Source organism: Mirounga angustirostris, unplaced genomic scaffold, assembly GCF_029215605.1.
Source record: "Mirounga angustirostris isolate CCGP_5_RB_7025 unplaced genomic scaffold, mMirAng1.0.hap1 SCAF_14, whole genome shotgun sequence".
NCBI lineage: Eukaryota > Metazoa > Chordata > Mammalia > Carnivora > Phocidae > Mirounga > Mirounga angustirostris.
The window spans coordinates 44,520,878-44,537,515 of NW_026991722.1; the positions used below are offsets into that span (position 1 = coordinate 44,520,878).

The window sequence follows — 16,638 nt, forward strand, 5'->3', positions numbered from 1 at the left end:
TCGGTGTAACACATCACCCCGATCTTGGCTCAGTTGCCTCTTCTGTTCTGTTATGCATCTCCTGCTACCTGATGTGTGGCACGTGCGTATGTTCACCCCTCGGCTCGGTGGGAAGGAGATGCAGAGTGAAGTCCACTCTCTGGGCCACGGATGTGGAAGAGCTCAAGGCTACGTCAGCTCAGATCACCTTGCTGGGGTACTGACCCTACAACTGTTCCTGATACATTTTCTTTAATTTTGCACTCGGTCACAGAAGTGATCCTTGGTTTTGACCAAAATAGTTAAGGAAGAAAGAAAGAAACATGGGCAGAAGCCCCTTGGTGGCCAGTAATGAAGCTGGTTCATCCCCTTGCCCGCTCCTGGCTTAGGCCAGGAAGAAGGTGAAGGCCACCGTGCCGCCCCGTCCCTCTCGATGGCAGAGCCGTGAGGAGGGGAGGAGCACTGGGTATCCAGCGTGAAGCGGCTCAGGGCCGAACTGTGGGTCGTATTCTTGATATTTCTGAACTTCTCCCTTGCCAGGAACTCCATCTCATTTTCAATAGAAACGCCGTCCAGTCCCCGGAAACCTCTTTCTCACTCAATCTCCCATCGTGTATTCTTCATGCTATGCATTGTGCCTGCCACCGAGTGGACGTTCAAGAGCTGGCTGGATATATGAATGAGTTACCAGGTGAAACATTGTGCACAGAGGCCGGGTCCTCAAAACAGTGAAGGGCAAGTAACTGAGTAAAGGTGTTCAAAATAGTGAAGTTCCAAAGCCAGGCTGGGCTCATTATCTGTATTTCTCATCTAACGTGCACAGTGATCTTAGAGGCAGGGACTGTCATTTACCCCTGTGCACAGATAAAAACACTGCAACTCTGAGAGGTCAAGTGACTGAGCAGGAGTCCCACTCCCACTCCGCTACAGGCCATCTGTGGTTTCTTCTTCTATAGCTGCACTTTTCAACCCTGGGGGCAGGTGAGAATCTGCAGGAGCTCAAACAAGCCAACCAACGTGGCCCTCCCTGCAAAGATCCCGGTTTCATTGGTCTGGAGCAAGGCATGGGATATTCTCATGTTTCCCATGGCCAGCCACATAATCCTTCTGACCACCTTCCAGAACTATGTTCTAAAGGTGGTCGTGAGCCTAGAGGGCAGGTCATCCACAATAAGTTCAAGCCACTTGATTCTTAAGGTGGCCTTCACCCAGTTCTTTAGGTGCTAGGGTAACATGAGGACTTAATGGTAGGCCTCATCCCATCGGAGCGGCAAAGAAGTACCTGCTTTTTTCTTCAAGGCGGAGCCCAGAAAGGGATTTTCTAGTCTAGTTACCCGAAGGGAAAGAGTAAGAAGGGAATAAATCAACCCAGGCAACAACCCAGATACCAGTGAACCAGATGAACCAGATGAACGGAAGGGTGACACCTGTCTTCTGAATGTTTTCCTCCAACCGATACCTCCTCCCTAATCCCCGCACACCAGGGTCAAAAAATGCAGATTCCTGGGCCCTGCCCACCATTCGCGTGACCAGTAGTATGTCAGGATCTGAAGGGAGTCTGCAGTTTTCATCAGCATCAGGCGATGCACCCCAGCTCAGCGTTTGGGCACCAGGTGTGTAGAGGAGGGTGTGGAAGAGAAACGTGCCAGTGTCCCGGGCAGGGTGGGCATGGCAGTGGTGTGGCAGGAGATAGGTCGTTAAAGCGAGACTTTTCTTACTGATTCTGGCTTGATTTGGGACATTTGGGACAATAATACTGACGGTACTCCTTTTGCTATGTCATAAGGAATAGTGTCATTGAGCAATGCCAAGGTCATTTTTGCTCTGTTTTTCATTGTATTTTCATGTTTCCCCTCATGATACAAGAAAGTACTTTATAATAACAAAGTCTATGTTCTATTTACTTATTTGAAAAGTTAATTAGTAGGTAGTTCATAGAAGATTCTGGTAGTCTTTCACAAAGTTAATATGTGAAAATACACTTCACTTTACTGTGTCTTAAGGACAGTTTCATTATAAGGGCTTAGAATTGACAATGTTATTTCACACAACCCAGCTTGTGGATCTCATGTGACTTTGGCTCCTCAAACCATTTAGTTTCTTCAAGACAAAACAAAGCGTAGCTTCTGTCGGCCACATAACCGATTCTGGTGGAGTGCTTCCTTTGAGACCTACTTTATGGCAAACGAGGACCAACACTGAAACATTTTAGGTGAATTTCCAAAAGAGGAACTGCATTTTGGTCACTGGGGGGAGTTCTGTGGGCAGGAGTGTTACACCCCACAGTGTTACTCTTGTGTCTGCCATTTACTGGGTAGCCTCTTCCCAGGCTGCCATGATCCACTTCGTAGAGATGTGAAATCTCCTTCTATCAGAAAGGAAGACATGTGAAGTGTCTGTGCTGTGTGTCTTCGTGGCTGCAATAAAACAATGCAAGTTATTCCCAGGCTGGGGGAGTCTTCTGTCTGAAGCCAATGCAGAAAATAAGCTTTTCCCCCCTTAAATTCCAAACAGAAGCATTTATTATTTAAAACCCCAACACATGATATTGTAATTGGCATTTGAATGTTGGGAATTTAAAAAATAATAGTAAACCAAAATAATAATAATAATAATAGTAAACCTCAGAAAGTCACACTGAAGGATCCCTGATGGGTCCACCGAGCACAGAAATGCCCTCTGCTGAAAGCTGAGGTATGTTCATAGAAAAAGCGAGTCCACTACATCTGCCAGTTTGTTCTATTATCATTATAGAAGTAACCCATTAAAATGCCATTTCTTTTCAGTAAAATGCAGGATTTAAAGCTTCAACTAGATCTGTTATCCATGTTCTGCCTCTGAAAGAGGACTCTCAGGATTCCCTGAAGATAGAAAGTAGCAACAATTCGGGGCGCCTGGGTGGCTCAGTCAGCTAAGTGTCCGACTTCGGCTCAGGTCATGATCTCGGGGGTCCTGGGATCGAGCCCCATGTCGGGCTCCGTGCCCAGCACGGATCCTGCTTGTCTCTCTCCCTCTGCCCCTCCCCCAGCTCATGCTCGCTCACTCTCACTCTGTCTCTCTCAAATAAATAAAATCTTAAAAAAAAAAAAAAGCAACAATTGGTCCTTAACGCAGCAGGCTGAAGGGGGGCATAATGCCTTGCATGGCGGGCTTCTGAGTGTGCCCAGGGTGGCCCTGGAGAAAGAAGGAAGGAAGGGGGGGGGGGGGCGGGTATCGAGAAATCAGTTGTACTCTTACAACTGTATGCATGTCGTGTATTCATATTCCAAAGGCAAACACCCAGAAGCTCCAATCTGGCGGCGATCCCATTTGCAAAAAAAAATGTTAAAGAAAAAAAAAATCCGCGTCTGGGTCCCCCAACAATATCAGCTGTTGCTGGACCATCTGAATCTCATCAAGATACAGTGTCACTGGAAATGACGCTGTCACTGGGTAATGGCTTTCTGCTGCTACGTAAATGCCCTGTGTCAGTTGGCTTAGTAGTGACATTGCTGCTTATCTTTTTCGGTGGTAATGATTATTTTTACTTCTGTGCAGTTTTTCTTACTGTGTTGCCATATTCAGAAGATAAATTACAACTGTGCGTACTAGCTAACCACCGCTTTGAAACAGTGGTGAACCTTGCCAGGCCCAGGGCTTCGTCACTGGAAGGTGGAGCTGAGCACGCCCAAACTTGCTCTCGTGCTCTGAGCCCGATGTATTCCAGAACTCTGCCTGGCTTCAGTAGACTTGTCAAGGCCCCTGCCATCCCTCCAAAAATTGATTTTTTTTAAGAAACAGTTTAGGAGGCCCCGGGGGCTTGAGAGCTTACCTAAAAAAAGTGAAAACTCCGTTAGTCTCCAAGCAGTGCAAACAGTCAATAGTAAAGCAGAAAAGAAGGGTCTCTGAAGTGTATCCCACTGAGCCATAATCTGAGGGGCCCTAAGGAAGGTACTTCATCAACACATCACCATTTTGAGGACACATTGCGGAAGGAACAAGACACCACGAAGGGTGGGATTCAGAGAACATTGTCGCACACATTCAGACGCACTGGAGTAAAGGCGGTACCAACCAACGAACCTAGGGAACCGTGTTGAATATGGATGAAGCTCTGGTCTTCACCATGGCTGCATGTCTGGGCCGGTTACAGACACCAAACAGTGACAGGACAGTTTATATTTCCAAGTGCACATTCTGTGGGGCTCTTGAAGAACCCATTTGTAATCCTTTATGTAGATTTTAGAAGTTAGCACAAGTACTTCTTTGTCCAACGAGCCCTGGCTTCCATGCGCCTCTCCCGGAGGACTTTCAAATGGAGCGGCAGGGATGAGAAGCAGTGGCGTCCAGTGACGACTATAACTTGTCACCTTCTGTTTAATGATCATCTGAAAAGGAAGAGGAAAAAGAAGAAATTCTTGTTATCAGCCGGGACGTTCACTTCTTTAAAGTTTTGCAGGTTAGGGCTTGGTTCTGAGTTTTGTTGGAAGGGACAGGGAGGAATACAGATAGCTAACACCCACTGCTTAGCTGTCTAAGGACCGGCTTGGTGCCTCGGGGTAAATTCTTGAACTATGATAAACCCCAGCAGGGCGGAGATGGTTACACAAGACGCACACCTACAACAGCGCATTGTTGACCATGGTGTAGCCAAAGGCAGGATGCTGTCAGCTCCGAGTGCCTTGTTTCCCAACCACACACACCCGAGAATGTTGTCTTTGAATCATGAGGTGATAGAAACTTAGTGTTTTTCATATGTCACTTTGACTTGGTGATTATTTAAATACTCTTGTGACATAAATTCAAAATCTTAGTCTTCTCAGAATAAAAGGCCCACCAGGCATGTTGTCCATCATGATTTGAATAAGCAATTGGAATTTTTTAAAAAAATGGCAGTATGGACATTTTACATGTTCTTTTTTTTTTTTTTTCTTTTCATTTTACATGTTCTTTACAATGTTGATATACCTTTGAAGCTGAGTAGATGTGACTCTTGTCCAAATTGCAGCCTTCTTTCCTTCTATAGAGGTGTAACTCACAGTCCTGAGGCTAGATCTCCTCCCTTTGGCTTTGTCTCTGAAAGCCTCGTTTCAGAACGCGCTTTCAAGCTTCCTAGTCACTCTGAAGTGAGGCAGGGACGGAGGAATTCAGTCATTTTCATTCATCCAACCACCTCACCTTACTCTTGAGCAGTTGAACCATCCCTTGAATGGTGTCAGCCCTGGTGTGTGCGTGCGTGTGTGAGGAGCAGGGAAGGGGTACAAAGGAGTCAGGGTAGATTCACTTGCTTTCTTCCATACAGCTTCTGTTAGGTTTTGAAAAAGCGTTTACCTGATTTTTAGGTAAATTGTATTTTTCTCGTCCTTTCTCTTTTTATTAAGCACCATGTTAAGTCTCTGGTTTTTCACTTATGGGTACTCAGCAGAATATTGAAGCACTTCATTGTACACTGTTGCTTTGCTGGCCCCGTGACCAGCAGGCAAAAAAATTGTTAAATTGGAAATAGAAACAGCTAGCTTCACCATAGTCCTCGCCTAGTGGCATATAATGAATACAGTGCTTTTATTCGAAGTGACTACTATGACGTGTTGGGAGCCAGCTCCCATAGTCTGGAACAGTAAAACACCAGAGGAGATGGGGACAGGCTCCCTTCCACATGCTGTTGTCGCTGACAGTCTCAAAGAGAGAGTGGGGCCCCCAGGAGAGCACAATCCCAGGGCGCGGCGCTGAGTCCAGTCCGTTCGTTAGAAGCCTGATGCACAGATAGACAAATCAGGAACGTGTCCTCATGCAGGAGAGCGCTTGTTCAGTCGTGAGGTCTGCTGATATTTCAGAAGCCCAGGAATAAGCCCAGTCACTTAGAAAAACAGATTAAAATCAATGGAACACATAGGGAAGAGTTTGCATGTGTAACAAGGAACTAGAAACAAGAAAACCAAAGTGGCACTTGCAAGGTGCATGAAAGCTGGTGGGAGGGGCCAGAGCAGGAAGGGGAAGGGGGCAGAATGTTCTGGGACGGATAGCCCACTGAGGGTTGGGGACAGCACAGAGCAAATGGGCTGGCCCTCATTCTACAGGAAAAAGAGCCTGCAGAGCTCAGAGGCCCTCGGTGAGTTATCTGATGGCTCTGGCCTCCGTCTCTCCATCAGTAAAGTCAAAATATTACTTCATGGAGTTGTTGTGAGGTGTGAATCCGATAACCCATAAAGTTTTTAACATTGTGTCTAACCAACTCAAAAAATGTTGGCTACTACAACATTTTTTCAGAGCTATTACTCTGAAGAGTAATTATTACTGTAAAGTGGAAAACATATTCTAGAGTTTTAAATCAAGAGAAAAAAGGAGTGTCAAAAATCCCTCCCAATACAGAACAGACTGTTGGGAGGAGGACGGGGTGGGCGATGGGGGCAGGCTCATGCCTGTGCAAGCTTGTCTGCCCAAATACAAACGACAGAAAACCTAAACAGAAACTGCTTGAGCCGAAAACACCCAAGTGGGCTCCCAGGGAGGATATGATGATCTGATCCTGGACTGAGCTTAGAAAAATAGCTCTAGAAATCATTTTTAAGCAGGCATTTGCTCAAACCAGAGAACAGGACCAGGTGACTGTAAAGGTTTTCTTCCAGGATTTCATATACAGTCAGAATTCCGTTTTGGCATAGCCCACCATCGCCGAAGGACGAATATCTGTCAGCGTCTCCCGAGCCCGGGCCAGGCGGGCACAGTGGTCTGCCGAGGAGCGAGCACCAGGCAGTCAGGGAGCAGCTCCAAACTGCAGTCTGTGGTCCAGCTGCCTGAGTGTGAATTCTGGCCTCTGGGCTGAGAAGCTGGCCACGGCATCCCCGTAAAACGGGGCTGCTAGGATCCACCGAGTAGGCACTCTGTGAGCACTCAGTACTGTGTCCTGCACAGAGTGAATTCTCAGTAAATGTAGTTCTTTTCGGACATCCATTTATTCTCCTAAGAATTCTTCGGGCTAGGTATTATCCCATTTCTCAGCTGAAGACATCAAAACTCCATTGATTTGGTCTGAAAGATGGTAGAGTCAGGATTCAAACCCAGGTCTGTGAGTTTTAGGGCTGAATGTGCTGGGGGCTCCTAAAACACCCCAGAAAGCACTATGCCCAAGCTCTTGGGAATAACGGTGCCCTCACATGCTCCACTGGGCTCCACACTTTGAGAGAGATGCTCTTCACTTGCTCTGTTCCCACCATCATGTTCCTTCTTGCCTGAAATCCCTTTTCCAAGCCACTGTGCCTTTCTCCTTATACCTCATGATCCCTAGGACCCTGCACAGACATTGCCTCCTGCAGGAAGCCTTCCCTGCCTGCCCTCGGCTAGTGAGGTCCCCCTCTGTCCTTCCTTGACTCCCAGTGGGACTGCATCATCCTCATTTTGAAAGGCCTGGCAGAGCACCAGGAACATGGTAGGCACTCAATAAATGCAGAAATAAAAAGCCTACTTTCATAAATTCTGGTGGTTTAAAAAAAAATCATGTTAATTGTAATAATACATTTTTCATAGTTAACAGTCAATGTAACTCTCGGAATTAAAAAACAAAACAAAACAAAACTGTTCTAGTCAGAGTCCTGGGGGGCACTCATGAGATTCTTAGAGGATTAGCAGCCCCGAGTGGCCCCGAACTCCCCCTCCGCCAACAGTAGTCCGGCAGTGATCAGTTCTCCAAAATGCCAAGTTCCAGAGTTGTTTTGCTCTCCTAGTTTTTCTTATATTTTAAACTTGCCTTTCCTTTCTCCCCTGGTTTCTTCAGTTCTATGCATCATTTAAGAAAATGATGCTGCCTCAGGGAACTGTACTGGAAACATAACTTCCCCATAAGTAGATACAATTTGTTTTGTTTGTTCCTACCAAGAAGGTATTTTCTCCCTTCTCTGAAATTACTTCTGTCCATTTCTATAACAAGCTCTGAATTAATTTGTATCTGTGTTCATGAAACATAGAGGAAATTTCCCACGTGTGGGAACTATAAAGAACTCTTCCTAGAATTGTTCTAACAGTTATAACACTTGAAGCATATGAAACACTCTTTATGATAATTCAGGCTTCTCAAACAGTAAGTGGACTGGTGATTTCTTTCTTTTTAAACATTATAATCATACCAGGCACTCCCCACCTCTTTTTTTTTAAAGAAAAACTTTTTTTAATATGGACATTTAGAAATATATGCAAAGAGAGAGAGACTACAATATTGAACTCCCAAGGGTCTAAATTTCAGGTATCAATCTAGCACGTCTCTTCCCTTCCACCACTGTTTCCCTCCTTTCCCATCTGAGCAGAAAAGGGGAAGAGGCACCCCCTGGTTGCAAGACTGCCTCCTCTCTCCATGTCTGCTATCCCGAGTCTGGTTTCACCTGCAGTGACAGCTGTCCACACACCTCTCACACGTGGGCACACCCCTGCACACTCACGTTCGCGCGGGCACAAACATGCCCACCTTCACCCAGCTCTGTACCCCATATGCTTTCTTACTCAGGTTTCAAATATTAGGACAGAAACTCGGTTGGGAATGTAACTTGGAGCAGTAGACATCACTTCCTAACATAACAGACCAACTTGGAATAGTAGACCTAAAAAAGTATGAAGGTCCAAGTGCTTCTGAAAACAAAATTATGGGCGCCTGGGTGGCTCAGATGGTTAAGCGTCTGCCTTCGGCTCAGGTCATGATCCCGGGGTCCTGGGATCGAGTTCCACATCGGGCTCCCTGCTCCTTGGGAGCCTGCTTTTCTCTCTCTCTCTCTCTGTCTCTCTCTGTCTCTCATGAATAAATAAAATCTTTAAAAAAAAAAAAAGAAAAAATTATTCATAGAAAAATCCTCTTCAAATGGGATTTTTTAAAAAGTAATGTCCTAATTGGTGGGCTAATGGCAGATTGTTTTCTGTTCTGCTGCTTCTGTGTACTCTACACTTTTCCAATTTTCAACAATGAGTAGGTCTCGCTTTTATAATTTAAAAATAGCCCCTAGATGCTAAGAGGAGTAATTGGTCAGTTGCCTCTTATTCTCTTACGCAGCAAAATAAATATGGACCAGAAACTAAATGAGATCTTTTCCTTGTGTCCAAACCGTATTTTCCTTGGCTTGGAAGCCCAGGAGTAGAGAAAAAGGCCTTTCTTGGCAAAGGGAAGCTAAGTGGGTGACACAGCCCAGCCACCACTCTCCTGCCCTTTACCCCTTGGTCTGTCTTTGGCACTTTGTTCTCAGCCCTGGGCACGGTCTTCTCCACCCTTCCTGAGCCAGTGGATCCCGTGCCACTGCAGATGAACACTTCTCTTATTGCCTCTCTCACTGTATAATTACCATGTGCCTTCTGGCGCTGGAGAATAGAAAGGATTAACCCCGCTTGCCTCTGGAAAAGCGGGGCCCGGTATCATATTACACGCCATGGTGCTTGATGTGACATGGTATTCACCAGGTGGCAGGAGGAGGATGGGGTGTGTGGAGCCTTGGAAGTGTTGGAAATCTCTCCTTAGCTGTAAAGTGACCAATCCCACAGGGGTGTGTCAGAATTAAATGTAGGGTCACAGCACATAAGGGAACACAAGGGCTGCAAGGTAAATGGAGTTGGAACCTCATGTGTCATTCCTCTCCCCAGAAATTGTCATTGTCCTAAGAATGCTCACTTTCCCATCCCATTTTATGCCCCTTCACGTTGTACCAACAGTTTGGAAGTAACCTCTGAAGTCTTGGAGTGTTTTGATTGGATTCCATTGAGTTTAGGGTACCTACTCAGTGTGCCTACACCCAGCCCCTGAGCCTCAACTTTTTGTTTCATGGCTATTAAATAGTTTCTCTACAAAGTTGATAATCACCAAATTTTCTTGGGATAACATGCAACGTTAGCAAACTCCACTGAAATATAACAATTGTGCATTCCTCAAGGAAAGTTGTTGAGTTGTCATTTTCTTTGTTTGTTTGAAATTGCACATGAAAAGGCATTATAAATTACTGGTTAAGGACACAGGCTTTAGAATCAGACCCAGGTTGTAACTTAAGCCAAGTGACAACCATTCTGGGCTTCAGATTCCTCGTCTGTGAAATGAGAATAATATGGCCACCTCATAGGATCATTGTAAAACCAAATGAGATAAAGCCCATAAAACAGCCAGCTCACTCTTGGCACATAATACAATTCAATAAATAGTAACTAGCATTAAAGCAGTTGGCCTCCACGGGCTTGAATGTGACCTCTGCCCGTTACCCCAGGGACAGCGTGGTGCATTCAGAGCCAGCTCTGTGTCTAGCCAGCTGGGCATCCTTGAGCATTACGTATTTGGGACTCGTTTCTCCATTTGTAAAATGGGACGTTGATCTAGGTCATCCTGGAGATCTTCCCTTCCAAAAGGCTGGAAGTGGCTGGCTATTTAGGAAGAGGTGCTGTGACAGTTCGAAGGGACAGAATGATTAACTGAAAACCTCTCAAGTCCGTGATGTTGACTTGTTGTTCTTTAGTCTATGCTCATCCTCCTTCGCACTGGTTCTCAACTCAGCTGTTCATCAGACTAATTTGGAGAGATGCCTGGGCCCCACCCCTAAGCAGTAATTACATCATAATTATCTGGCACTATTTTTTAAAAGCCCCTCCAGTGATTCAGTGTGCCACCAGGGTTAAGGACCACTGCTGTATGCAAATAACACAGTCAAAAGCAAGGCAGAGGAGAGAGGATGTGGCTAAGCCCCAAACTGCATCTTTGAGGAGATGTGATTTCAGATTGGTGTTTCATTCAGTCTCACTTCTAAATTTGCTCTTTTCCTTAACATCATTGGAGAGCATAGCCTGACATCAGCCCCCATCGGCCTCGAAACTGAATCCAGACTCCTTGACCTGGCTTATACAGCTTTTCACGATCTGACTCTGCTGCTCCAGCCTCATTTTTCAGGCGGCCTGCCTCTGCCCCAGTAGGGAGTAATCACATGCCAGGTTTCTTCTAGCTTCAAGCCTTTCTATCTCTCCTACCCCTCTCCTTCCTTACCTGACCTTCCCTGCCGCCCTGGTACTTGGCCAATTTCTGTTCGTCCTTCAGGTCTCCACTGAACTTTCTCTTTCTTCCAGGCCTCCCCAGAGTTGAGTTAGGTGCACCTCCTGTGTACTCCCGTAACCCACTCTGCACACCCAGTGACACACTGCACTTGATCTGCATTCCCAACCCCACAGACTGTTAAATTCCACGAAAGCAAGGAATGTGTGGTTTACTTACCACAGCGTTCCCTGAAAATTTCACATGGTCAAGATCATTGAATATGGGTAAATAATTGAATGACTGCACAATAAAAGGAAATTCTTAAGGAACCGAGTCACAGTAAATTAAAGAAACCAGATCCTATGAATGAATGCACAAGAAAAAAATAAATTCTTAATGACGGAGTCACACTAAGCCAGGTATATCGGGCCCTATCCCTATCCCTATCCTCTCTTTCATTTAAGACCATTCTTTAACACCAGAGAGAGGAGGAGCCATAGTGGGGAACCAGACTTACTTTCCACAAGAAGGAGCTTAATTTCCTTGGAGACTTGATCCTGCATTATTTGTTCCATAAACAATAATCAACAGTGTTAATATTAAAAAGCAAGAGAAATATATTTCAGTATCTCTTAATGCATATTTTTAGTGAACCTTTATATTCGTACTAGTTAGTGAAATATTTACAGATAAAATGACAGGATGTTTAGGGTTTACTCTAAAAATTCCACTGGGGAGAGGGAGCAATAGAAGTATGGGTGAAACAAGCTTGGCCAAGGGTTGACAGCTTTTGAAGCTGGATGGACACATGGGGGTTCCTTATATGATTTTCCCTACTTTGGCATAAGTTTGAAATTGTCCAAAACAAAATGTTAAAAAATAAGTGTAAAAAAAAAATACAATCGTGGGAGGACTTTTTTCTCAGCATTGCTGTTTGGTTCAATGAGTGTCAAAAACAAAACAAAACAAACAAAACAAACACCAAAAACCAAGGCGGCCGGCCATACATTATCCGGAGCCAGCTTGGTCTTGGTCAGTTGGAAAACAGGAATGTTCTCCAAGGTTCGTAAACTGTAATCAGTTCCATGTAGTTTTCAGGCACCAGAGTTTACAAATCACTGCAGTTTGATTTGTAACTCCATTCATGTGTCCGCAAGAAATACAGCCCTTGCCGACGTTGCCCCCATTCGCTCAGCCAAACAATGCTTTTCCAGGGCACTTGCAAAACAGACCCCAGGACGCCATTTTACGGTCGCTGGCACCGCCCTGTCCTTCCGCATTGTTTTCACAGCTCAGAACGTGCTTCCTTTTAAAGTTAGAAAAGACCAGCAGCCTAACGGTGCCCTTTACTGCGCCTAACGTTTGGCGTCTCAGATCCGGGGCCGCCTCCTTGTCGAGAGGCCCTGCGCCCCGGACGGTCATGGCCGTGGCGAGGCCCGCGGGCCCGTCCCTCCCCGGCGCCCTCCCCGCTCAGCTGCCGCCCAGACCACACGGCCGGTGCCACCATCCTCGGGCCTGTCCCTTCGCTCCTCCTCGTCCTCCGGGCGGAGCGTCCCGGGGCGGCGCGCCCCGCGCTGGGTCCTGCGCCTCGCTGGGGCCCCTCAGCCGGGCGGCGGGCCCCGGGCCTCCCTCCTCGGCTCCCGCCCTCTGTCGGCCCGAGCGATTCCCACTGCAGACCCAGCTTCCCCGGTGCATCACGCGGCCGCCTCGCTGGCCTGCGCTGGGCCTCCTTTCACCGCGCCCCCCAGCTCGTCCCTTGCGCCTCCCATTTCGGCCTCGTGCCTTGCGCAGGTGCTTCTCGTTGCAACTAGGCCCCCTTCCCCGTATGTGCCAGAAGGGGGTGGGGGGTGGGGGGGATGGGTGTGTTTCCACCCTAAAAGCCTTTTTTTTTTTTTAAGATTTTATTTATTTGCGAGAGAGAATGAGAGACAGAGAGCATGAGAGGGGGGAGGGTCAGAGGGAGAAGCAGACCCCCTGCTGAGCAGGAAGCCCGATGTGGGACTCGATCCAGGGACTCCAGGATCATGACCTGAGCCGAAGGCAGTCGCTCAACCGACTGAGCCACCCAGGCGCCCTATTTATTCATTTATTTGAGAGAGTGAGAGAGAGAGAGAGCACATGAGAAGGGGGAGGGGCAGAGGGAGAGAGTCTCCCGCAGACTCTCCGCTGAGTGCGGAGGTTAACGCCTTGATCTCATAACCCATGGGATTATGACCTGAGCCGAAAACCAGGAGTTGGACGCTTTTTTTTTAGATTTTTTTTTTTTTTTATTTGAGAGAGAGAGAGAATGAGAGACAGAGAGCATGAGAGGGAGGAGGGTCAGAGGGAGAAGCAGACCCCCCGCCGAGCAGGGAGCCCGATGCGGGGCTCGATCCTGGGACTCCAGGATCATGACCTGAGCCGAAGGCAGTCGCTTAACCGACTGAGCCACCCAGGCGCCCCTGTGTTTTTCTTTTTTTAAAATTATTTATTTATTTATTTATTTAAAGATTTTATTTATTTATTTGAGAGAGAGAGAATGAGAGAGAGAGCACATGAGAGGGGGGAGGGTCGGAGGGAGAAGCAGACTCCCCGCCGAGCAGGGAGCCCGATGCGGGACTCGATCCCGGGACTCCAGGATCATGACCTGAGCCGAAGGCAGTCGCTCAACCAACTGAGCCACCCAGGCGCCCCCCTAAAAGCCTTTTAAATGGCGCATCTCTCCTAAGTCACTAAGGCCTCTAACAAACACTTCAACCCAGATTGTTCCTTTGGCCCCTACATCCTGTTCCTTAGAGGACCTGCTGTCTTCGGAGATGTGCTTTCATAGAAATCTTTGCTTGCTAGTTTGGGATACCTTCTCTTGCTGTGCTCTTTCTGAGCGTGCCATGATGGATTTTCTCATCAACCCAGAGAAAAGGGGCAATTTTATAAAAGAAAGAGACATTTTATTTTTTTTAAGATGTTATTTATTTGCGAGAGAGAGAGAGAGAGCAGGAGCAGGGGGAGGGGCAGAGGGAGAAGCAGGCTCCCCGCTGGGCAGGGAGCCGGATGGGGGACCCAGGACGAGGAAGGCAAGAGGCTTAGCTGACTGAGCCACCCAGGCGCCCAGAACCAGACATTTTATAAATGAAATGGAGATACAGAGAAGTCAATTCCCCCAGATTACAGCTAGGAAAGGGTCGAGCCAAGCTGCCCTCACCACTCAGTCACTCCTTTACTCGTTGACTCCATAGAGATTTACTAATCACTCATGCTGTGCCAGAGTACATCCAGGTCTAGATTTTGAAAATGAGCTTCCAAGAAAATAAGCATAGGATTTATTTAAGAATAAAATATTTGCTTTGCATCTCTTGACTAAAGTGACTTGCAGTCACTGATACTAATATATTACAGGCCACAAAAATAATTCATATACACGCTTGGATTTCATTGCAAAGCTCTTGCTAAACAAACAGAAGATAGAAAGTACAAACTCTAGACCAAAAGCTTTCCTTCGATAGTGGTAATTCTTTTCATTCCATTCGTTGTAGGGTGGCCCCTTTACGATCAAACAGACTGCACAAATCCCTCAATGCTACTTAACTAGTTGGGCAAGTTACTCATCATTTTGAGCCTATTTCTTCATCTTTAAAAGGAGGATAATGGATCCTTTACATCCATGAAGTGCTAAGGATCGTGCATGCTATCTGGACAGCACTTAATAAATAGAACTCCCTTTTCTTCCCCTGTCAACCGTAAATTTATCATGTTAACAATGAAGAGTAAAATGTCTTAGTAATAAGCACACAAGTCTCGTCCTTTCCCACCCGACACCAAACTGTCCTGGAAACACTATAAGTAAGTGACTAAGTGTGTTTTAGTTTCACTGCCTCTTTCTGTAGCCTGTTTGATTGATGTGTTAATGGGGAACGAATGACAAGGTTGCATGCAGTGAAGGAGTCCTAGGGTGGTTGGGAGCCACACCCTGGATAAAATTGTGGAAGGAAGGAATTGTGAATCACCCTCCATTCATGGAAAGTTGGACAAAAACATCAGCTGAGAAAAATATATTGAGTTTTAGAAATATGACCTGACTGTAATTAGTTGCTTTCATCTTTGCACTTACTACCTTCAGGTAGGATGTGAGTTTTCTAATTATCTTTAAAAGATTTTTATTGAAACAAATTCCCAAGCTTTTCTTTTGGGGGAAGGAGGGAAAGCGGCTTCTCTATTTGTCTGTTGTATTTTAGGAGGGGTGAAAGTATTGATTTACCATTACCTCTGTCACATTTCAACATATGATTTCAAAATTGACTTCAAAGCAATAAAATGATGTTCCAAATCAGAGATAGATGATATGAGTTTTTCCAAAAAAGCTTTTCATGAAAAAATAGAGCCATTTGCCTACCTACACTGTTAATGAAAAGTGCAATGCACCTCTTGGGTCAAGGAAGTGATTTCTAGTATGTAAATTCTATTTTCTGACATAGGATATTTGTCATTAGCCAGCTGTGTACTTGTTTATGGTACAGATGTGACCACTGTGTATTAACTGAATATATACTGAAGTATGTAGGTTCAGCCATCCTTAAAGGGATAAATGATAATGAATGGATGCAGAATGCTTTAACTGTACTACACTGCTCAAATGTTAACTCTATAATGGGAAAAACGGTATCGTGGATTCCTGTTTTTAAAAAATTACCTGTAGCCACTCGTATTCTAGTACTAGGTCATATTTTTGGCGTGGTCAAATATTTATTTTTTATAATGATGCCTGGCTGGGACAAATGATTTCTGCTGAGACCTAAGAAACTAGACTGTATATTGTTAATGGAAAACATATTCTCCTAGACTAGTGATATTTTCAATGATTCCTTTCTATAATTAAATGTAGATGTTAGCATATAGGCATTGCTTTATTTTTGGAAAGTTTGTGATTCATGGGTGGGGAGAGCTCAGAAAACAGATTTCTTAAAAACGAAATTGCTTTCTCCGTAGAATCTGTTTAAAAGACACTTTGGAGCAATAACATTTTTTTTTTTTTTTAAGTAGCAGAGAAGGTGGTTTTAAGTAACCCAGGGGAAAGACATGCTTTTCCATCACAGTGACAGCACTTAGCCGTAATCACCATGTCAGGGACATTTTCTTTACAGGTACCAGACAGTGAATAAAAGGATTTACTTGAGAAAGCCTGAGACTATTTTGATTTGTCTGGTCCTGAAATATTTATCAAGCTAGGACCAGTACTTCTCAGAGAAGCGTAACTATGGACCGGGTGATATATCCTGACTGCCATCTTTGAACCTGCTACCTTTGACAGTGACCCAAAGAGGTAGCTCTTAGTTTTAGCGGCCAAACAATCGATTCTAATTGTTTTCACTGTTCCCTCTTTTCTATCACAGAATCGGAAGACTTTTTGATGGTACAGAGCCCATTGTTTTGGACAGTCTCAAACAACATTATTTCATTGACAGAGATGGACAGATGTTCAGATATATCTTGAATTTTCTACGAACATCAAAACTCCTCATTCCTGATGATTTCAAGGTGAGGGATTCACGTTAAATTACCAATAGCATTAAATATGTGATTTGTTTTGATGTGCTCCCCAGAACATTTCAAGCTCTACATTTTTAACGTACACCAACTCTCTGGTCTCTGACATGGTTACACCGTCTTCATGAAATAGAGGATATGTCATTAAAGTTTTATGTGACTAAAAGCGGACTGATTTTGTT

General features: G+C 45.4%; 1 protein-coding gene across 3 annotated transcripts in view; it reads left to right on the forward strand.

Moving 5' to 3' along the window:
* Positions 1-16,638, forward strand: part of KCTD1 (potassium channel tetramerization domain containing 1) — a 91,283-nt gene that overhangs the window by 53,848 nt on the left and 20,797 nt on the right. For all 3 annotated transcript variants that reach the window (XM_045886889.3, XM_045886888.3, XM_054510336.2), the window contains exon 3: positions 16,303-16,447. In XM_045886889.3, the coding sequence (XP_045742845.1) occupies positions 16,303-16,447 (145 nt within the window). The remainder of the gene's footprint in view (positions 1-16,302; positions 16,448-16,638) is intronic.